This window comes from Coturnix japonica, chromosome 14 (genome assembly GCF_054131305.1).
Source record: "Coturnix japonica strain WE chromosome 14, WE-NBRP24, whole genome shotgun sequence".
NCBI classification, from domain to species: Eukaryota; Metazoa; Chordata; class Aves; order Galliformes; family Phasianidae; genus Coturnix; species Coturnix japonica.
Genome location: NC_140676.1, coordinates 9586620 through 9609946, shown reverse-complemented (window position 1 = coordinate 9609946; position 23327 = coordinate 9586620). Strand labels below are relative to the sequence as shown.

At 40.7% G+C, this 23327-nt stretch overlaps 1 protein-coding gene across 3 annotated transcripts in view; it reads right to left on the bottom strand.

Annotated features, from left to right (window-relative positions):
* Positions 1-789: 789 nt before the first annotated feature.
* Positions 790-23327, bottom strand: part of FBN1 (fibrillin 1) — a 136995-nt gene continuing 114457 nt past the window's right edge. For 2 of the 3 annotated variants that reach the window (XM_085515482.1, XM_015872957.3), the window contains exons 46-66: positions 20947-21072; positions 20037-20153; positions 19519-19647; positions 19147-19266; positions 18574-18699; positions 16444-16593; positions 15030-15095; positions 14204-14320; positions 13755-13874; positions 12246-12368; positions 11698-11829; positions 10965-11090; positions 10102-10308; positions 9446-9571; positions 9115-9237; positions 8355-8471; positions 7830-7958; positions 7127-7246; positions 4612-4843; positions 3413-3587; positions 790-2063 (exon numbers count right to left, since the gene is read on the bottom strand). In XM_085515482.1, the coding sequence (XP_085371608.1) occupies positions 1674-2063; positions 3413-3587; positions 4612-4843; positions 7127-7246; positions 7830-7958; positions 8355-8471; positions 9115-9237; positions 9446-9571; positions 10102-10308; positions 10965-11090; positions 11698-11829; positions 12246-12368; positions 13755-13874; positions 14204-14320; positions 15030-15095; positions 16444-16593; positions 18574-18699; positions 19147-19266; positions 19519-19647; positions 20037-20153; positions 20947-21072 (3071 nt within the window). In that variant the 3' untranslated portion in view covers positions 790-1673. Of the gene's footprint in view, positions 2064-3412; positions 3588-4611; positions 4844-7126; positions 7247-7829; positions 7959-8354; positions 8472-9114; positions 9238-9445; positions 9572-10101; positions 10476-10964; positions 11091-11697; positions 11830-12245; positions 12369-13754; positions 13875-14203; positions 14321-15029; positions 15096-16443; positions 16594-18573; positions 18700-19146; positions 19267-19518; positions 19648-20036; positions 20154-20946; positions 21073-23327 lie in introns of all 3 variants that reach the window. The other variant, XR_014934361.1, reaches the window with a different exon arrangement.

The window sequence follows — 23327 nt, the reverse complement described above, 5'->3', positions numbered from 1 at the left end:
TGTATTTGTTAAGCAGAAAGAAATCCAAGAGAGCTGAAGTTGAATTACAGAGAACAATACAATTGGGGGTAAATTGTTACAGTGCATTTTCTTTTCAAAACGAGTATAGCTCAGTGTACGTTCCCTCTATCAATTACAACACAACCCAAACCGTATTTTCATTGCCACTACTTGCTCCATTTCTGCCCCCAGGTTTTGAAGCATCACATCTCAGTAGAATGTTCTTCTGCTGCTCAAAGATGTACTGCAGCACTTGAGTATATGAGAACATTTGCATCACCGAGTAACTCCTTCCACATTAAAATGCATCTACAACTGATGGCTGTTTTTGGTATCGGGTTATGACTTTGTGATCCATCTTAGGTTATTTGAGAACAGCTGTTGCAGTAGGGGTAAAAGAACTGAATATTTAAAACAAGGCACTTTCAGCAAATGACATTTCTAATGATTAAATGCTGATTATTACTTTTTTTTTCTGTACAGTGACTTAACATCCACTTCTGCATGCTTTGGCTGTCAAAGTTACTGACTGACGTGATTATTCAGGTAAGAGTCATCAGAAATGTTCTAATGCACTTTCTGGAGCCACACAATTATTTTGGAGTTCCGCTGCTGCTCAGCTTTGTGAAGCTTTCTGTATTTCCTTTGCACGAAGAGTGAACAAACGATGGCAGCATCCCTTCATGAAGAAATCACCTGTGCACACATACAGACAACAAACCCTACCAAAAATGCCTGAAACGTAAGAATTCAGTTTATCATTTTCAGCAAGAACACAAAGCCACAGAATAAACTAAAAAAAGAACTGTTTTATTGTGACATTTATGACATTGAACCCTTGCTGATATGAATGACTATGGGTACTCTTGACATGTTACATAATGTCATGGCGTAGGATGGCACTGATTGTCATCTGACTTTTGAGAATGTTTAATGGTCCCTACTGACCTCAGTGCATTTTGGCAAGTCACAGAAACTTTATCATCAGGTTTGTGTATACAGTTAACAAGTAGTTGGTCTTATAAGCACCATTACAAACCCTCACATTAAGGGTATTATTAATCTAGTTTACAAATGCTTCATTGATAAAAATAGCATGATTACAGTATACACACACTTAATTTACATGTAATGTATTATAGGCATAACTGAGATAAACTACTGAGCTAACTTTGGTTGATTGAAGTATTTAGACTGAATAATGGCAATTTTGGCTTCTAAGTTGTGTAAATATTACAGTGCATTTATAAATCTAGGTTGAAAATTTACTAGCACCAAATGGATATCATAAATGGCTGACCTAGTAAGTTGTAGTTGGAGAAGCGAAGTTTAAGAATTACAAAAATAGAGCTGTCCATTAGTTGAAAGCACATTCTTGTACCTCTGCTGAAATGATGACGCGTCTCAGCATCAGTGGCCAACTTCCAAAGGCAAAAGTCCCAGTTTTCAAGATTCAGCATATCAAGGTAGCTCAGCTACAGTTAAAAGCCTGAGAAAGTGGTTGTTTTGAGCTAGGGTATTCATCCTGTACCTTGTTTATGTATATAATAGTGCTTGTTCATACAAATGTACTCATGTAAGATTGTACCTATGATATGGAGAATCTGATTGGGAGAAATATTCAGTCCTACCTATCTATCTTTGGTTTAATTATTTGGTCTTTGGTTGATGAATTAATGAAGCAATATCTGAATTTTCATTTTCAGGTTATCTCCCAGCTCACCACTGAGGTAGTCTTTGTCATGTTTCTCTTCAAGCTGGTTAAGTTCCTTCTTTTTATAGAGTGGAATACTACTGATTTGTAATGAATAGTTTCCAGGCACTGGCTTCTTCTTTGTGAAATGAAGGTAACTTATTCCGTCCTTCTTATTGATTCTAAAGAAACCATCTTCATTTCCGGAGTCAATTAAATATCGGTTATGGTTTGTCAGTGTTGTGAGGGCAGGAAGCAGTTTCAGGATGCGATCTTTGTTACTGAGATCGGAGATGTTGATAGAAAAGACTGCTGCTTTCTCAATATCCCAGCTGGCAAGACTGATTGGAGGCTCCAGCTCTTGCTCATCCTGCACAAGAACAAATGATGTTAGCTGCCTTTGTCAGAGAACAATTCACAGGCATCAACATGTGTATTTCTTACCCAGCTCATCCATTATTAATGAAATAGTTTTTAAAAGGAGGTCCTGTTAAGTCACCTGTCTAAACCACTCTTGGAGGCTTACTGGTTGTCAGAATCAAGTATGGTCTTTGACACCGGCCCTGCGTGGTGATGGGAGGCACACAGTTTCTCTATGTGGGTCCTGCTGCCTGACATCTGATTGTGCTCAGTGTCTGTGCTCAGAGTCCTACACTCTGCAAAGGGCTGATCTGCTCCGGTCAGGGGGAATCACAAGCTAATGGGAACGATGCACAGAAGACAGCATGGTCTGTGGGAGAGGCATATCGTTTAGGTAGGAGTTTTCTACTTTGTGATATTCGCTGTTTAGATGTGAAACTGGGGGGAGGCTGCTGGAGAAGCAGCACTACCCCTCACCTTCAAGTGACAGTTACTGTACTTCCCAAGTCTTGTATGTGTGAGTCGCACTGCAGGAGCAGCTTTTTCATATAAATATGGGTTCTGGAAGCAATTGTTAATGTTTGGTTAATATAAAAGAAACCAATGACAACAGCTAGGAAGAAGTGGAGTTGAGTGAGCACTGCGATAGGTTTTACACGTTCACTGGCACACAATTATCCCACTGAGCAGCAAACAGAAACCTGCCTCTGTCCCTACCAACTTCCAGGTGATGAAAGATGAAGCTCAACCTCCCTAATTCTGCCTGGACCAGCAGAGAGCAAAATACATGACCTCACCTACAGCTTTGCCCCCAGGCTGGCAGCCTGAGTGACTGCGAGTGTGGATGAGCCTCAGGAAGAGCTGCAGCACTGGGACACCCTGGACTCCCTTGAAGTTCATTGTTCACATCCAGGGCACTTTGTTTGCTTTGATGTGGGCTCCAAACCCAGACACAACATGGTCCTGCTTGGAGGGGTCACCATCCACCTTGTCCAACGCATACTGCCTTTCTGGCCACAAGGTCACACAGATGTTTTACATACCCATCATCCTCTAGAATCAAGAGCCTGTTTTGCAGGTGAGAGCACTGCTGTCAGGACAGCTGGGTGGTTGTTATTTTAGTGTTGGATGCAATGATGTAGGTAGTAGGAATCAAAGGGCTGCAGGGGACAATCTTTGCCTGACAGTGACAGAAGTTTCAGAAAGCCCCGTCCCAGACACCTCCCGTCCAAAACCCAAAGCCCTTTGGTCTACTTTGGGGTATAAATTTTTCAATGAGATTGCTTCTTGGCATTCAACAATCCAAGACTGGCTTTCACAAGATAACAGCAAACCCTTTCCCCCCAGAGGGTCAGTTACCTCTGCTTCATTTGCAGTTTCATTAGTACTTCTGCGCTTCCTTCCTCTCTTGGGGTAGCCATTGATTTTACATTCGTAGCAAGCTTCTGGAGAGAGGGAGTTGTCATCCATTTCTCCGCTGAGGGAAAGCTCTTGTCCTTGACCTTTGCCTAGCCCGACTCCAGATACACAGTGTCTAAGGAAGGGAGAAATCCAGATTTAATTCCAGTGAGACAGATACCTTAGCAAGAGCTCAATTTGGGGACTGTGCATACAAATAATAAAGCAATTGTGTTGCACTCATTTCCCAGGAAATTTTCTGTTCAGTTTAACAGGCAAAATTCTCACTGAATCACAAAGCAGCTACCTCTGGTTTCAAGAATCTGTTTCCATGGGGCTCTGTCTAAAAGAGCCCTGCCAATATGTAACAGATCTAAAAACACCAGTTTAGGCTCTGAGAAGTTGTTAGTTCTTTCTGTCATCCAACCTTAAGCACATTAAGAGTGACCAAGTTTTAGGAGGTGCTGAAAAATTTGAGAATTGTGGTCTTTCATAATGTAGTTCAAGTGAGCATCCCAAAGTCACTTCTAAAATGTAAAGCACAATGTTTCTGCTTTCCAACTGAGTGCTTGGTCCAACATGATGCACTGCCCTAATGCTCCCACTGGGGCAAGTGAAAATTGGTTTCCTTGATAAAGCAGACATTTATTAAAAAAGTAATTCATTTGGAATGCATAAGAATATGAAACACACAAGAACATATAAGAGCATATGAAGTTGTAATTCCAATCACCACTTGCATAATATCATTTGTCCTTGGAGCTGGCAAGGCTTATTTTGCTTTGCTTTTAAAGCGGACAAGTGATACAGCACAAATCAGAGTGAGAGGTGTCAGCTCCCAAGAGGTGAGCTCAGATAGCTTGGCTGGCTGCTGGGGTGTGCGAGAGAGAGGTGAAAGCAGTGAGTTAAAAGGGATTATGGAATCTGGTAGTTGTGACCAGGTTCCCTTTAACACTAAAACCATGTAACTCCCTTCTCTCTGTTAGCTCTCCCCTCCCTCATTTCCAAAAGAAGCAGGTGAATCCAAACTCCTGAGCACCTCCACAATCCTGTCCATCTCTCATTGGTGATAACAGCCTGGTTCTGCTGCTCCACACTACAGAGAAGGGAGCGAGTTACGTCGCCTTTATGTCTGTTAGTTTAAAATGAGAATCCCTTACCCTTGTCCTATTCTGAAGTAACCAGGTGGACATCCACAGACATAGCCACCTTCAGTATTTGAACAACCATAACTGCATGGGGCTTGTGCAGAACCGCATTCATTGATATCTTGGCAACCTCCACTAAACTGTTCATACTGAAATCCGGTAGGGCACATACATTTATAGCTTCCCAAAGTATTGTGGCAAGATGCTCCTCCACAAATGTGTGCACTTAGACATTCATTTTCATCTGGAAAGGAAGAAGAACACACCATGTTAATTTCCACTCTCAGGTCAGTCCCTTCAGAAAGAAGTGCTGCGGTTCCAGATGCACAGAAACAAACCACAGGACTTGGCCTCAACCTTGGCTGCTAGGAGGCAACTATTCCATACAACAGAGCAACATCTGGGCTACTCTACTGAAGATGTCTCAGACCATGTCAGCTTGTGCTCCGAACAGCTGAGAAGCAGAGGAGGGAACATTTCTTGTCCCAGAAAAAAGCCTGAGGATAAAACTTTACACGGTTGAGAATCTGGTCTAATAATCCCATGTTCATAATTTGTATTCAAGATTAAAGGAGAAAGAGAGGGAATCAGGCTCTGACACCTTTTCCAGGCACTGAAAAGCCCTGAATGGATTAACATACAAAGCCCAGAGCAGCATCTCCAACCTTCACATCCAGGTTAGAGATGATAGAGAATTAGATTAGATGATTAGAGAATAAGTGCCAATTCAGAGCATTATTGTCTTTTCCCAAACAATGTGACTGTTTGCTCTTCATTTAAGAGCAATGCTCTACTTTTTGCAGCATGATTTATGGCAGGGTGCTCCACAGAATTGTCTGGGCAGGGGACACAGTCACACACAGCACAAGGCATGGGAGGAACCAAAGCATTCTTCAGTGATTATCTAAATATGTGTTGCAGCAACATCAAAAATCCCTGAACACTTCATCAAATAAGCTAAAAAAGGCAGAAACTGTTTGCAGAGCTGGGATTGCCAAATAATATGAAGGAGTTGTTACAGAAAAGCCTATTACATGGATTCTTCCCCCGTGGTATGCCCAGGAGAGCTAGAAAAGTATCAAAAGCATATAATTACAGACATTAACAGTGAACCTGTGAGGACCCTAAAGAGTTAAACTTGGGTCTGAATTCTAACTAAGTCCATAAAAGCTTTGCCATTAACTTAGACTGATGTTTCAATACTCAAGGTACCTAACACAGCTGAATTCATAGCAATTAGGTCTACATCATAAATGAACATTTGAAACACAGAAACTTGTTGCACCGCAAGGATACACACTCACTTTGCCTTGTTCCACAGCAGATAGAGTGTGAACATCACCAAGGTTAGGTAGCTCCTACAGGCTTGTTTGATTTTTCTTTTGTGCCAATTTTATTAGATTCTAATTTAACCCTATGCTCTGCTATTTTAATTAGCATTCAAGGCCATCCTGTGTTTGAGCTCCCTCCTTGTTCTCTTGTATGCACTGGAACACAAGCAAGCAAATGTTACAGCAAGGGCTGCATAAAAGGTCAGGAAATTTGGTAAGCACAATGAAAAGCAGAGATCCCCCAGAGCACCGCAGTGCTAACAAGGTAAGGCATTTTGTTTCTGAAAGCAAAGGAAGCTGAACAAAGAGATATGAAGCCCTTTGTTCTCAATGAGGTAATCAAACACATCTCCGCTATCTACACAAGAGGAACTTGTGTGAAAGCACATTAGATGTAACTGAAACTGCAGGAAGCTGTCACTAGAAGAAAACTTATTTAAGTGCTTCTTCTGTTTGAACAAACTACATGTTACACCATGGGGAGATACAGAGACATTTCTCATGACTCCTGCAGACGGCCCAGCTCTATCTGCTCAAGTCACACCCTGCAGCAACGCAGCCTCTGCACATGCAGCCTCATCTAAGAGGGCTCAGAGAACCAAGTTTTAGACAAGGAAGAAATACGCATTTTAATTTTCCAGTGTATTTACTTCTTAGCATAAGTAACGAGCGCTGGCTTTTAGTTCTTATAACCAAAGGTGAGCTGTGAGCGCTTGTTACTACAGTCTATCTCAAAGTTGCAAGGAAACGTCTTTAGACAGATGGCAGCAGCTGTAGGATGTTAATAGAATTCAAAATGCTTTACTCCAGAAGTTGAATTTTACTGTGTAACAACCCAAACTTTTAGTTTTGATTCTGCCAGGTTTGACCAACAATAAACTCAGGTTGTTGACTGCTGCATGGCTGGGAGCACTTCCTTTGTTCACATCACAAGACATGTGTGAGTAACGCACTTTTCCTCAGAATCAGTCCAACTTCAAGCACCCTCAGAGCTCACCTTGTTTGTGCTTACCTTATCGAGTCAGGATACGAGCTACTGGCTGTTTCAAACCAACTGCCTTTCACCGGACAACTCACTTGAAATGTAACTCCACTGAACATGGTAAATTATGAGCAGAACGTATGGCAAACTGACCCACTGCCCTTCACTTGTTGCTGCATGCATTTCCATACATAAACTATTAAAAATGACTTGCCAACGCATTGGTTCCACTGGTAATGCTGGAGATATCCTTGTGGGCAGCTACACCTGTATCCTCCGATTATGTTTTGGCAGCCGTGCTGACACCGATGGTTTCCATCGCATTCATCAACATCTAAAAAGGTGAGAGACACTCTGAATTCAGGGAGAGAGGCTCAAGTTACACTACATTTGAAAACTGTGTTACAAGTAATCAGCCATAAGTACAGGGATATTCCAGGATTTTCCAAAACCCCAACCAGCAATGGGAGTCCACTTCTGGCCTTTCAGGTTCACAGTTCTGGCTCCCAGAGAGAGGAACCCAGAGAAGTGAAGTCAACAGCTCACGAACTCCCAGCAGGTCACCTTGCAGATGCAAGACTTCCTGCCCTTGGTGAGTCCTTCAGAAATCCAGGCAGGATTTGACAGAAGTTCACTGAACTTGTGATTCTTAAACTAAAACATTCCAGACTAAATTGAAGCATCCTCAGAAGTACCAGCTCTCTAGAACCCTGCAGGTTATCTGTGTCTTCAGACCCACAAAGAGAAATACGTCCCTGCTGATTAACTTCCAAACCCCAACCTCCCTTCAATCTGAGCATCCTTACTACATAGGATTTGGTTCTTACACTGTATGTCCCTCCTTGGACAACAGCAGGATGAGGAAAGATATAGGAAAGCAAGATGAGATGAAATTAAATGCACTGTGCTGTACCTACCTTCACAGCTAAGCCCGGTCTGGTCAAGTGAGAAGCCACGCTGACATTCGCACACAAAACTTCCCGGAGTGTTCTGGCAAATACCTTTTGCCCCACATAAATTAATTTCAGTAGCACATTCATTATTATCTGAAGGAAACCAAAGTCTGAGTGTTACTTCTTATTCTTCATTGTAAAGATGATGATTTAGCAATGCTGACAATGAAAGGTCTGTGACAAGCAGTACAGAAACATTAGCAATATCGCTGTCTTAATGACCGCCCCATTTTTTACCTCTTACTGACAATTTTAATTTGAAAAAAATTAAGAACAGCTATGGGAAGGGAACGCTCCTTTTTTTCCCCAAGAACGTGTAGTTTGATATCCCAGTCTTCAACCAACCACACCTTCACACCAATAACAGAGGATCAACAGAAGAACAATCCAACACGCAGAGCACAAAGGATGTTTTGTTGGAGGAGTTTCATTTGACATTTCCACAGACCTGAGGTGCTTCTGGTTTTGTGTGTTTCTCACACCACTTACCAATGCAGGCTGTATGGTGCTGAGTGAATCCGGGAGGACATTTACAAGTAAAACCCCCAATAGTGTTGACACAAAGGAACTGGCAGTTGTGCTGCTTTGTTGCACATTCATCAAGATCTAAAAAACAAGCAAACGTTTTTCATTTGTTTCCTTGGGAGGATCGGACATTTCAGCTGGACTTAGAAGTGGCTGCAAATAAGTGATGTGTCAGATAAAGGTATTTGAATCTAAATCTCATTTCCACACTGGCATTGGTTTCCTTGAACATGGAGTCCCTCACATTATGAAGGGGACATCATAGCTACAGTAGTGTCTGTGCTAATGCAGGATTACAGACACCACTCTCACCTGTCTGTAAAATGCTGTTATACTACAATGCCCACTCTGGCTGTACTCAATCAATGTGAGAAGCAGTGGCAGATTGAAAGCATTGTATTGAAGAATGCCAAATTTAGAATCACTGCTCAGGCTTGTGTGGTTTCAGTCAGAGCTCTGGTAACAAGATAGAGACATAAGTGAGAATACAATGAATGTTTCAAACTCTCTCCTGCATTGTCTGTTATTCAGCACAATGCAGAGGAAGTAGGTTACAACTCTGCTTATGCTGGACAATGCACTGAAAACAGTGTTCTCATTTGAGCTGAAGGTCATTAGAATTATTATAACTAGCATTTGTAAAGATTTACATAATTTAAATGTTCTTGGATTAGTATTTGCCCACAAAACATCAAGTTTCTGCAATAAATTGCTTGTTTGTTACCTTTGCAGCTTCTCCCATCTTCTTGAAGGATGTACCCTTTTGGACACGAACACTGGAAGCTCCCCTCTGTGTTTTTGCAGATGAAATTGCAAGGTTTGGGGGACTCGTTACATTCATTCAGATCTAAAATAAGCAAAACCAGACACTGTCATGGTAACAACCAACATTTGTGATGGTTTATAAAAGGCTCAAAACCTCTTAAAGAAACACATTTTTTTCCTTGTTTTTCAAAGTTTTTGTGTTCCTTTCAACAAGCCATCTCTTAGTAATAAGCATTATGTACATACAATATAAATAACTTTATATTCGTAGAACATAACGAAAATCCTACCTATGCAAAGAGTGCCAGTTATATCTGTAGTATAGCCGAGGTTGCAATGACAACGGTAAGATCCCCTTTCATTGATGCATTCCCCATTACGGCAGACATCATGGATAACCTTGCACTCATCAATATCTGCAGTTAAATGAAAGTTAGTCCACAAGAGAACATCATAAAGAGCTCATCTTATAAAGTTACAGTATGTTCTTGTGATCTGACATTAAAAAGCCCTACATAAAGTAAAAAACTTTATAACAGAACACTGAACAGATTGGGGGGAAATACTAAGTAGAATAATATGGAGCATTAATCTAACTTTCAAATACTGTAAGTGTAAGTGTAAGCAAACAAGTGGAACTGATCGCATATTAGCCTCCATGAATCAAACATCACTTTGCTCTCACGTACACAAACAGCTCTCGATGTGTACCCACAGTGCAGTCAAATGCGAGAATGCAAACTCCCACCTGAGAGTGTGTCAATCAGCCGGCATGCCAAATAAATATCTGCCAAGCAGGATGGATGCCTTCTCATCAAAGGTCTTAGGCTACATACCTTCCTCCCAAGTGACTGTGTTCTCTCAACATGAAAACTCTCAGAGAATTTGGATTAATATCCAAAAAATGTAAATGATCTAAGGTGGTGTTTACAAGGTAAGTCAGTACCTGCTCCATTGGACATGTATCCCCGACCATGAGGACAAAGCTTCTTAAAGGCCACAGTGCCTGGGAAGGGGCAGACCTCGCAGTTTGGCCCCCAGCCTCGGCCACCATCACAGCAGCATTCAGACTTGGTGACAGGATTCCTGTTGCTTGATCCAATTTGACACATACTTTGTAAGACTTCAGTGAAGCAGTAGCCTTCCCTGTTGTCTGGAAGACAAATTATGCATTACAGAGAATCCTAATGGCGATGACCTACAGAAGGTCATGAGATATTAGGAATTCAGTTAGAAATATAAAAGAAAGGGCATACTTCACCCTGAGACTGTGCAACTGAGAGTGAAAGACTACCAGCAGTAAGAAAGAGAGCGCGATGTCTAAGGGAAACAAAGAAGACAGGAAATTTAGCAGAAGGTGGAAGACAAGTTACATTACACTTGTAAAAAGATACATTTCTGCTTCATTCCAGACAAGAAAGGTTGGCTGAAAATCTGACCCAGAGAAAAGGCAGCGCAATTCCAGGCTGACTGATACTACCCACTGTCAGCTCGCACAACTAGCCAACCCAATGCAACTGATCAAAGCAGGCATACAGTTAGCACACAATGAGTGAAACTGCAGGAGGACACCTACTTAATAAGGTCCCTTCTTGCAGGAATGTAAACTCAAGACCATGTTTTCACTGTTATATTTCTAAGTTTAAGCTTCTGAGTACTTTTGCAAAATGAGACAACTCACTAAGTTGTAAAACCGCCTCAAACAAGAGTCACATTTGACTGCCAAAGAAACGCAGCTAGTGTGACTCCCAGAAAATGAATTCCCGTTACCAAAGTGATTATTCATTAGGGCGTTACTGTTGGACTTACCAAGGCATTCGTTCTGAGTGTCACTGACTGTGAATCCCTCATTGCATTCACATCTGTAACTTCCCACTGTGTTGACACACCGGCCATTCTCACAGAGCCCAGGCTTGGTCTGACATTCATTCTCATCTGTTTTTTTAAAATGATGTGGGAAAAATCAAGTTCATTACTGTTTTAAAGCAGACTGATGAAGTTTGTATGAATTTTTTAAGCTGAACATTCTATTTTGTTAAGCTTTATTTTATTTATTTATTTTCATTATAAAGATCTATTCAGTTTTCAGAAGAAAGATGGCTGTCCAGCTCACTTTACAGCTGCTGTTTCTAAGCTATCTCTGCAATACACTCCTCAGTGGTTTTCAAAACTGCTCACACTTGTAGCTGCACTTCTTAATGTCATCCAAAGTTTTACAACAATTCAGATCTACCTTTATTCTTGTTAACAGAGATCAACAAGCGCACAGCAGTGAGCCCAATTCTCTGCTCACCATGAGCAATTCATCAACAGCATTGCAAGCTGGTTGTACAGACAGCCATATTCAGATTTTCTACTTAGCGCTCAGATGTGTGAACACCTGCACAGCAAAACAATGTGTGTATAGCACCGATGATCCAGTATGCAGGTAAGTGCATAATTCTTCCCCTGAATTCTTTAATGTTTTGTTAAATCCAAAATTTTCAGCTCTAACGAGAGAGACTGTGTGTTTCAAAAGCTACAACACTCCAGGGCCACCTACCTATACAACCTTCTCCATCTGGTCTGCGCTGGTAACCTGGTCCACAGATGCACATATAGGTACCTATGAGGTTTTTGCACTCCATTTGTTTTGAGTCACAATCATGAATGCCTTCTTCACACTCATTCTGATCTAAAACACAAAGTTTAGACTTCATTATATGGAGAGATGCTGTTGGAAATTCATAATAATAAATTCTGACTTTGGAATTTTAATGCAATCAAATTTAGCACTGTTATTGTGCTAAACTTTCTACCAGATATAACAGTCTAGAGCAAATTCATTTCTCCCAAGTGCCCTTTCTATCAGGGCAAGAGAACTCCACTTTCTGATATGATCTCACTTATTCAGATGTCCAGGTTTACAGGCAGGATAGGACTAATACCACCAACTGTGTAATACAAACCATAGAATTTCATCCCGAATTCTTTCTGACTCTGTTACCTCCTGGGATTTAAACTCTGTCCCACTCAGTGAGTCAGAGCCCTGCCCCTGCAGGAACTTGAAATTATTAGCTCACAACTGTGAGATTCTGGTAGGAGCTTTACCTCTGCACATTCTCCGGTCCTCTCGTAGAACGTATCCTGCAGGGCACTTGCACTCATAGGATCCAAAAGTGTTCACACAGCGGAAAGCACAGAGCAGAGGGTTCTGAACGCACTCGTTGACATCTGGATTCAGAGCAGCAAAAATGAAGTGAAACAATCTTTTGCAAAATGAAGCAGACTTGAACGTGTGGGTTTTAGTTACAGCCAGTACCAAAGATCCCAGTTTAACACTGGTTAAATTTTAATTGTTGAGGACTCACGTTTCTACTTGTTATGGATATCTGTACAGGAAAAGGCATCAGACATGCCAGCATGTTTGCACAGCTACCTCAAGTCTCAATATCTCCAAAGGCAAAAAGACAACGCAAAGAATTTCCAGATCTATGCTGCCAAACTCCTGTAAGTGAAAACTGCACCTTTTTCATGTCTAGGCTCAATTTTTATTGATATTTATTTTTAAATCCTAGGTTCACTAATTCAGCTTCTTCATACACTGAATTCCTTAAAACACTGTTCTTACTAGGAAAGTGCATTTACGTACACTCCGGGCTACTTGAATAATTACTGCCATATATAATGATGTTTACACTCTCTGCTAACTCCTCTGCAATTTGAGCTTTTGACCAAATTCCACAGGGAAGTAAATGAAGCTCTAACTGTATATAAAACTAATGCGAGCTGATGCAAAAATAGAACCATTCCTTTGTATGGGTTTGCAAACTAGATTGTAGCAGATAATGGAAGAACAGCTGTGTCAGGTCAGATAAAGTGTCAGAATGTCCGAGGACATTCCCCTCTCTCTGGCGATAACTTAAGGGGAAAAGTATTTAAAATAAAGGCACCATGTATGCAGAGATCTTTCCCCTGATACAGCCTCTCAAGTTTAAGGCCTTCCACAGCCAAAAGCCACACAGAAACTATCAAGCTTAATTTCCACTGATGGATTCCCACACAAATTTGTGCAAACTCCTTCTGGATCAATTTATGTTTGTGGCCTCACTAATGTTCTACAGCAAAGAGTTTCACTACTTAAGTAAGCACTATGCATATAAAAATGTTTGCTTTGGTTTGTCTAACATGCTCCCTCCAGTTCTGATACCCTCACCACTTGTGGCTTTATAAATTTAAATCATATATCTCTTCAACCACATTTACCACACTGAAAGATTCTAGTCTAATTAATTTTCTCTGTGCTCCTTCTATAACTCTGCTCTTCCTCATTCCTCCCCTCTTTGTGCACTTTCACACTTTAACTTCTGAAATAAAAGACCGAAGGATGAAGAATATTCAGCGCAGGGGTACCACTGCAATCTTACAGTACTGTGCTAACAGCATCTGTTCTGTTTCTTTCCTAACAAACCGAAGTAGTCCATTTTCTACTTTCACCTTTGCTTAGCATTTCAGAAATCCTCCACAGAGCTGCTTTACTCTCCTCGATTGTTTTCTAAAATGAAGAAACTGTTTCAGCACACAACTGCAATGGCTGTCCTTAACATGTGGGAGTCTCACCTTCACAGGTCATCATTGGTCCAGGCTCAAACCCATCAACACAGGTACATTCAAAACCACCCACCACGTTCCTGCAAGTTCCATTTCCACATGGATTTCCAACAGCACATTCATCAGTATCTGCAAGCAAATAAACCAAGGCAAGACTACACAGTTATTCTCAAGTAAAAGGAACAAAACTCTAGTAAGCAACAACAGCAAAACAACAAACATAACATAAGAACTCATTTAAGCTACTGAATTATGGTCACTTGAGGTTTTCTTGGGCAAGCTCCCAGCCAAGGAAGTCTGACCTAGAACAGGTTGCTCAAACCCTGCCCAGTCATGTTTTGATCACCGGCATGGATGGAGACTCTATATAAGAATGATATATCTCCATTATGTCCTTAATGTCATACTCAGCAATTCAGGAGTTCTTTTAAAATGGAAGATGAAGCAGCTATACCTACCCACACATTGAGTTTCTTGTAGGATGTAACCATAGGGACATTCACAGCGGAAAGATCCATCTGTGTTGATACACTGGCCAAATTTACAGTTATCCGGATCAAGGCACTCATCCACATCTGAACAAGAAATACAAACAACACATTAAGTGTAGTTTATTTCATGTGGTTTTAGACTTCTCTCAAAGAGCAAATGTTATTCTAGTGAGAAACATTCCTGATCACACAACAAAAGTGCTATTATTTGAATTCTGATAGATTAGGATGTGGGCACAACATTTGGCTTACAGGGAAGCTTTTGGAACTCAAAAAAGGAATTGGTTCTGAACGTCGTATAAAAATCTGTCTGAGTGAGGCCACGAGGGGCAGGTAAGAAAAACAGCAGCCATTTAGTGCTCCTTGATTAACACTTTTGCCAGTGAGGCTGAAGGGGAACCTGTCTTGGGTGAAAGCAGAACGTACTGAAGGGACAAACTGTATCTGACAAACTGTGGCTTGCACTTCTGGAGCCTGGGAACATGTTACATATATTGTACAAGGAAAGGTGGGTACACTGTGATCCATGCTCTGGATCCTGCACAGGTTTCCTAGCAAGTCTGAGAAGCTTAAATTAAAAATGCCAAATTAATTTCTAACATATGAGACCTTGAGATTTATTTTTAAAACTGGCTTAAATAATAGAAAAAAAAAAAAAAAGGTTGAGAAGCTTCCAAAAAGTTACGTCTTTTGGAAATATTGATTCTCAATTGGAAGGGACAATGGTCTATGGATAAAAAATGGCATATTGCTGCAATAGAAGCATTGGCAATTGTGTAGCTCATTCACTTACCCAGTCTTGCATCACCAGGTCCAACAAGGATGCCAATCCCAAATGGACAAATTTGTCTGAATGCCTCTGTTAAAAAGAACAAAACAGAAAGTTCAAACCGTAAGTAAAATTATGTTGTGGAGGTGAGCATCATCCACGGGCTTTGCAGTCAGACAGCAATGCATCCTTCTCGTGTTCAGATCCAGAAATACAGTACAGAAAGTAAGGAATTTATGTTGGTCTTACAGCCATGTAGTGACTGTACTTTACTTTTCACCTGATATCCTCTGTGTGCAAATGTAAAACCCTGTGAACAATGAGCATTATATAACTTGCTTCAAGGATCAAACAAATGCAACATTTCCATCTTAAAAGCATCAGTACCAGTGACTGCATTCTTTTCTACTGTAAATTAAAGAACTCTAAGATTTTCTGAAGAAAATACAATCTCATCTGTAGTTACTAGTTAGTAGAAATAACTTTACTACAGGTAGGATGAGAGTGTAATTTTGGGGTTCAGCTTAGACTGAAGTTACTGTTCTGTTTTCAGGTCCACAGAATGCTGTGATACGTAGTACAGATTTTCAGCTGATTGGTTCAGATGCTCCAAGGGCAACTGAATGACTCACACGGGCAATATGCCTAGAAGGAATATTGCAGCTGGCACATCTGATTTCTCTTTTCTCCCCTTGTTTTTGTGTGGACTGTCTGCAAAACATCCACATGACATATTAGTGAAATGAGCTCTATTAATGTATTGCTGAAACCAGTAATGCTGTTAACCACATCTGTCAGTATGAATTAAAGTGTGTTCAGCAAATTGCACTATGATGGTACGAGGGCCTGTTGACTTGTTTGATGCTTAGTTGCAGTCTTACAGAGGGTACTAACAAAGGAAAGTGTTTCTTTAGTACCAGCCCATGGAGGCTTTCCCTCATAGAGGCCTCTGTTTTGTCATTCTCTGTTATTTCTGCAAGCCATTCACGCTGAAACTAATGCAAGTCAGACTTTTTCAAAAGTAATAAATTTTAGTCACAAAATGCAACATAATGATTAAGGTGTGGATTTAGTTCTATTGTTTGTAAAGTAAAAACACACTTAGATTTCATTTCTATGGCATCTCTTCCTATACTTGGGCTAATTCTATTTGCAACTTGCAGGTGTTTCCTCACAGAGCCTATTACCTTCCTACTGCAGTATGTGACACTTCCACAGCTAAACATTCAACTCCTGATCATACTAATAAACCTATAAGCAAACCCTGAGTGCGGTTGAGAGATGCTTTTTGAGACTGCAAAACCACCTACCTTAAAGAGAACAAAGGTTAAACAGCTATGAAAAATTATTATTCTTACTTCTTTCTTATAAGAAGCCCAGACTCCTTTCAGTTCTGAGCAATTACCACAACACTAAGGTCACCAAGTCAACAACGCACCATCTGCTTCCTCTGGGCAGAGTTCACAGGGATCTCCCCATCCCTGTCCTTTCAGGGCACAACAACACTCTTGTTTGGAGTGGTTTCGGGACTTTGGCACAGAACATTTTCCATCTTCAAATTTCGTAAAGCAGTAACTCACTCTCAGATCTGTAAAGAGAAAAAGAGTTGTTGTTATGTGCAGCTAGAGTGACTTTGACACAGTTTTCAATTAGAGGTGTAAATTGCACATTACATCAAGCCCACCCCCCAGGCCTCCAACAAAACACAGTTTCCATCTGAGTCTAACAAGGACAATTACTGCCTCTGACTGGAGAAGACTGGAAGAAGGAGAAGCACTCTAACCCAGTAAAGGAAAGCTACGAGGTAGAGTGTCCTATCTCAGTCAGGGAAAATATTTCCTCCTTTGTCTGGCAGAAATGTGAGGGCCTCCCACCTTCACTCCTTTTTGTGAGAACTGAATACTGATTTACACTTTGTTATTAGTAAGAATCACTTCAGTCAAGAGATTTGAGTAAACTTGCAGTGATAATACTGCTCAGTGATGAACTGAGGAGCAAGCTTCAGCAACACTTTCCTTCTTCATTCTTCCCTGAGGCACACACAGCAAAGAAAACTGGACTTGTGGCACTCCTTCAAGCTGGGCAACCAGGATGCTGGAGTAGAGCTGAGATCACAGACCACAAGCATCCAGCAGGCAGAGCTGGCAGCTCCCTGGGCTGGCAGGGGAACAGCAATGGGCCAGTTGTGGAAGCAGCTGCTCATCCAGTTTTCTGGCTACTGCATCAAAGCTGGGCTATGTCCAGACTTTACAAAAGCAAAGTAACAGGAAGTTTTAAACAAAAGTTCGTTTGCCCCCAGATACCAGAAAAATACCCTCTTTTGGGGAGGATGGGGAAAAACATACTTCCTGTGTATATACAAGCATGCATTTTCCTCTGATATTAAATGTGAAACAGTGGTCTGTCTTTTACAAAGAAGATTAAGCTGCATTCTTTATTACAATTTTGTTTCTTGGTTGTTGTTTTCTCCTTACCTGGAGAGAATAATACTCTCAGGGTAAAGAAACCTCATTTATATGAGCTACAAAAGCACAGCAACATAGCAAAAGCAGCCGTGAGACTTTCTTGAAGTTAAGGGAAGTAGCTGCACCAAACTCTGTGGTGGTTTGAAGACTTGGATCAACATTTACTGCAGGTTGGGTTCCTTTTTTTTTTTTTCTTTTTTTAAAACCAAAACCACAGTTTCATTCAGCCCACTGTGAAGGGAAGAACTCCCCACGGTGTTAATAAGTATCACCACTCGGTGCCAAGCAAAACTACACAGGTCCTTATAAAGGTCTTACTCATCAGTGGTTACCACTGTGCACACTGTATACAGGACATTCAATGATGAATCTATTTAATGGTTTCCCAAACCTTTAAAACAACTCACTCCCTAATTTGCTGTGCTTTTTTTTTTTATCCACGCAATTAACCAATCTGTGGGTTTTCACTGCTACATGTTCAGCTTTTAGCATTTAACCTCTGTTTTAGTGCCCATGTTTATGCTCTGAACAGTGTACATGGTAATTTTGAAGCCTTACATCTTGTGAAAGCTTCTGCTTCTCTATTGTCCACAGTATTCTGTTTGCTTATGTTTTCCATTGATCTTGTTTCCACCCACACATTCGTGGAAAGCAACAGCATTTAACAAGTATTATGTAGCATTTGGGAAGTGCTAAGAGCTGCCTTCTTCCTGGAAACGCTGCCTGTAGCACTGCACGACAGCAATCTCTGGTGCTCATGCTTCATCACTATGTCAAACGTGTCACAGTCTATACAGAATCTAGGTAGTCTCAGCATTTCTTCCAGGAGTGCAATAAAGGGCTGTGGAGCAACATGATTTCCCCACTTAACTTAGAGCATTTAACATAATCTTCACCCCTTTTATTGCAATGCTCTCTTTAATGACAATCAGATGTTAGAGAAAGGCAGAACCTGGCCACAACTGAAGAATTATCCTGTTTTTCTTGTGAAAAATACTGTTGGAGTCCAGAGCTTCCTTAGTATATTAGAAACAGGCAGCTAGCAAGGCTTTTATGAAACAGAAAACAAATTCTGAAATGCCAAAAAATAAGGATGAGATTACCTTGGCATCGCCTTCCTGTGGAAGACAACACAAAACCTTCTGGACACAAGCATTTAAAGCTGCCTGCAGTGTTGCTGCATGTGCCCAGGGCACAAATTTCTGGCTGTTCCACACACTCATCAATATCTGTAAGAGAAGCAATTAGAGAGATGAGAAACAAGAATGTCTACTGACAGATGTTCTACATCAAATGTAACTTTACATCACTGCTGATATCTAACATCTGAAAATACAGATGTCAGCAGAAAGACAGACAGAAAGAGGAATAAGAAATCCAGGTACAAAATCTAGGGTTAGTTTTTCAAAGCCTCCAGCTGTGGCTACACCTCCAGCCATGTGCCAGCAACACGTCTAGGATCAGATTATTCTCTTGGGATCTGATCAGGTAGTTGGGATTCAAAACAAAACTTGACCAGACTTCATCAGAAGCAAGTAACTCATCAGTGGCTACAGTTCAGAATTGCATACCGTCACACAAAAAATAAACATTACCCATGTTTAGATGCAGAGGAAAGTGGCAACAACTATGAGTGGCTAAGGAAATGGACAGAACAAGGACTGATCTATACACACCTTCACATCTGTCAACTTGCAGGACATATCCAGGAGGACAAATGCATCTAAATGACCCATCCAAGTTCTGGCATGTGCCTGGCGCGCATTTTCCAGGCTCCAGTGCACACTCATTGACATCTGAAAGAAAAGAAAATCAACAGCAATTATCTCAAATAAGTTATCACAATACATTTGCCATTGAGGCTGCTATACATTTGATTCCAACAAACTAACTGTGGAACCTTCCAGGAGCAGAAGAGTCCTCAACCACTTCATCTAGGTACAGTGACAGCAGTTTCGACAGCTCTCTGACCTCTCTCACTGTTTTACTGAACACTGTCTACTCAAGGTCTACTGCACCTTTTTCCTCCCCTAAAAGAAGGCACTCACCAACACAAGTCCTTCCATCCAGAGCCACCTCATAGCCGTCATTGCACAGACACTGGAAGGATCCAATTGTGTTCACACACTGGCCATTCCTGCAGAGCATCCCATTTCCACTTGCACACTCGTCGACATCTAAAAAAAAAAAAAAAAAATTGAAAAACACCCGCACCAAGTAAAATTGGATAGATGGGATTTCTGTTTCCACTGTATAAGCACAGTAACTGAATTCATCAGTAATCCCGTTTCAAAAGGAAGTGAAAGAAAAGTATTGCTACTGGTCTAATTTAAAAAGTTGTCAATGCAAGAGTTAAAAAAGGAATGGGGTATTTCACATGCAAACATTTAAGTGGTTGCAGAAAAGTGAAGGGTAAATAATCAGAGGCCTTCTCAGACTGAAGAAATAGCTTTCTGTCTTACAGACCATTCAAGTGTGATCCTTTAATGCAGAAGATGGTACTAATGTTAATTTTATTAAAAGCAAAAAGTCTTATAAACCCTTAACTGGTCTCAACACTCCTCACCTATGCAGTCGTTGTTGTGTGAGAGGATAAATCCCAAATTGCAGCGGCAGTTGAAGGAGCCGATGGTGTTTCTACAGGTTCCATTTCCACAGGCATCTCTCTCACACTCATTAATATCTAAAAAGGAGAAAAAAGGAGCAGCAAGAGTTTTCATCTTTGACAGGGCAAGGAAGGCTTGTAGCTGTCCCACAGGCAAGAGAAGTAACCTACTGCCAACACAGACCAAATACAAGTGAAAAAGATTTTCCTATCTTCCAAAAGGAAGATTTTACAAAGGTTTATATATTTGATAGTAACACCTATAAAAATGATCAAGTTTTCAATAATCACTTATCTTTCTGTAGCTCCTGTCTCAGCTTTCCCAAAACATTTCTAAGCTATCTGTGTTTACAAACATCCTGAAATTTCCCTGTCTTACCCAGACTACAGACACTAAACTAACAGCTTTGAATGGGTTAAATACAAAGTTTCCTTCTTTATGAAGATGTCTCTGTTTCTGAAAAGGCCACTTTTTTGGCAGGAAATCTATCCCTGACTTCTCTGTTAACAAGCAGGCTATAGAAAATTGTTGCACTGCAATATTCATCTACTAGATTTCTTGCCCGAAGGAATGAATGAGACAAAACGTTTCAGAAAACTCTGAAGAAAGAATTATTTTTATGAAACAAATGAAAGCATTAGCAGTTTAGAAAACAGGATATATATATTTAAACTGTCTGTCTACTGTACTGAGACATTCTCCCTTTCATTATCAGCTTCTTATCATCTCCAGCTGTCAGCTATGGCGGATTTGCATCTTTGCCTGGAGGTAGATGGTTCACAATCAGTTTTGTAATGCCATTCCTTGTGGCAAGGAGATTAGACTTCCATTAACACAGTTATTAAGTACAACTTAACGTGATATACTTGCCTATACACATTGTTCTGTCATCGTTGGTCTTGAACCCATTGTGACAAATGCAGTAAAAACTTCCGACAGTGTCAATACACTGCCCATGGCTGCAGATATTGGGAATTTCTTGACATTCATTCCGATCTTAAAACAAAGACAAATAGGACACGATAAGCTCAAACAACAAGAACTACTGTTGTATGAAGCAAGAAAGTGTTTTGCTAACAGAAGCAAGCACTCATCTGTATAATTCTGCAGAGAAAGATGGGGAAATCTACCCTGCCAACATGTGATATGCTGCCTTATAATAGCAGGGCATCTACTACACTGGTATAACAGCTGACTGCTTCCTGCTGCTTTTGTTATAAAGAACCACAGGACTGCAGGGGTTGGAAAGGACCTCAGGAGATCACAGAGTCCAACCCTGTGCTAAAACAGGTTCCCTACAACAGGTCGCACAGGTCAGCGCCCAAACAGGGCTTGAATATCTCCACAGAAGGAGACCCCACACCTCCCTGGGCAGCCTGATCCAGTGCCCTGTAACCCATACTGCAAAGAAATTCTTCTGCACTTTTGCATGGAACTTCCTGTGTTCAAGTTTTAGGCCATTATTCCTTGTCCTATTGCTACACACCACCAAGAAGAGCCTGGCCTCATCCATTTGCCTCCCACCTCCCTTTAGATATTTATAAACATTAATCAGATCCCTCCTTTAGTCTTTCCCCCATTTATGAATGCTTTTAGGCAGAACACAGGATTTTACCCACAGCAAGTGAAACAAAATGTCAAAGAACAAAATGTTTGCTGTCCAGTACAACTTTTCCATAAAAGAACCAGAAACATAAATCAAACTAGGTCTCTTTTTTGACCTTGTCAACAACAAAAGCTGGTTTGATTCAATATGCTCCTTGGCATTTTGCCTGATGCAGCTCCAAAACACAATAACTGAGGTGCCCTCATAAGCTTATACTAGAATCCATTAGATTTTAGTGTTCTGTAATTTTCTTTTACGTATAATTTAAGTGAAACAGACCCAATTTCATAACAAATCAGCTCCAGTGCTTTGCAAAACAAAGAGTGAAGTTGTTCATAATTGCAAAGAACTGCATGTACCAAATCTTGTTTTTCTTCCTCCACTGCCTGTTCTTCTCACTGCACTAAATACGTGGAGAATCCCAATAACCCCCATCCTTAGGATTACTGTATTTCCACTGGGGACATCAGTAGCTTTAAATGAGGGTTCACTGATGACTGAGCTCTCCCAGTGCTATTAATGATACTGCTGCTAAATAGAGTCCAAAGAAGGCAGGAAGGAAACCTCTGCTGGATAACATTAAAACTTAAGAAATCCAAATTCTCTCATCTTAGAAGACTGATGGAGAAAGAAAAATTTGGACTTTCTTCAGTGCTCTGCAAACAGTGAATTAGAGCCCCAAGCAAAAATAACTTCTTTTGGGGTGAGGGGAGAAGGGTCTTTTCAAGGCCATCTAGTTCAGCTGCCCGACCACTGCAGGGCAAAACAAAAGTAAAAGCATATTGAAGAGGGCATTACCCTGTTGTCTTTTGAACACCGACAGGCATGTGGCATCAAATACCTCTCTGAGAAGCCTGTTCCACTGTTTGACCACCCTCACAGTAAAGAAACTGGGAGGCAGAATATAAGTGTTTCTATGAAAAATTATGTACTGTATCACAATAGAATATCACCAGAAGAATGCTATTTTTATAGTAAGTTAAGTGTGGTACACCAAGTAAACATGATGCACCATAGTTTTGATTCAGGAAGATACAAGCCACTGAAGTGTAATCGTTTCTCATGCAGTAGTATGACTGATTCAGTATTGCAAGGTGTTTAGCACTTTGCTCTCCGCAGAGTCATTAGGAGTTTCCTTTCTTCGTTGGACCAAGTACTTTAATCAACCACTCTTATTTTTACTCTAATTGTTTATTTTCACTAAATGTAAAATAAGAGCAAAATACAGGGAAGTATTACTCTTTGTGCCAATTCACGCTGGTTTATTGTAATCCATATCAGAACCTTTCCTGGCTCTTCCTGTACTACTGTAACGAACCCATAAAAACAATTACATTGAGAATATATTGGATATTTACATATGCCATTGCATAGATTTACAAAGCAAAGTTTCAGTTCTCATGGTAGGGTTCTGGTTGTCCCTACGCCCTTTTCCCTCAAGAGTCTCACAAAACAATGAAAAACTACTCTGCAGTGAAAGTGTACTTCCTCAAACTCAAGTACTCAAGCAAAATCTCAAACGTCACCAATTTCCTTTGTACTTATTATTTTGTACAGAAATGTATATAGTATTTACAGCTGCTTGGCTCCCAGCACTCTAAAATCTCTGCAGTTCTTCAAGTAATCAACACAAATGCCTCTCTGG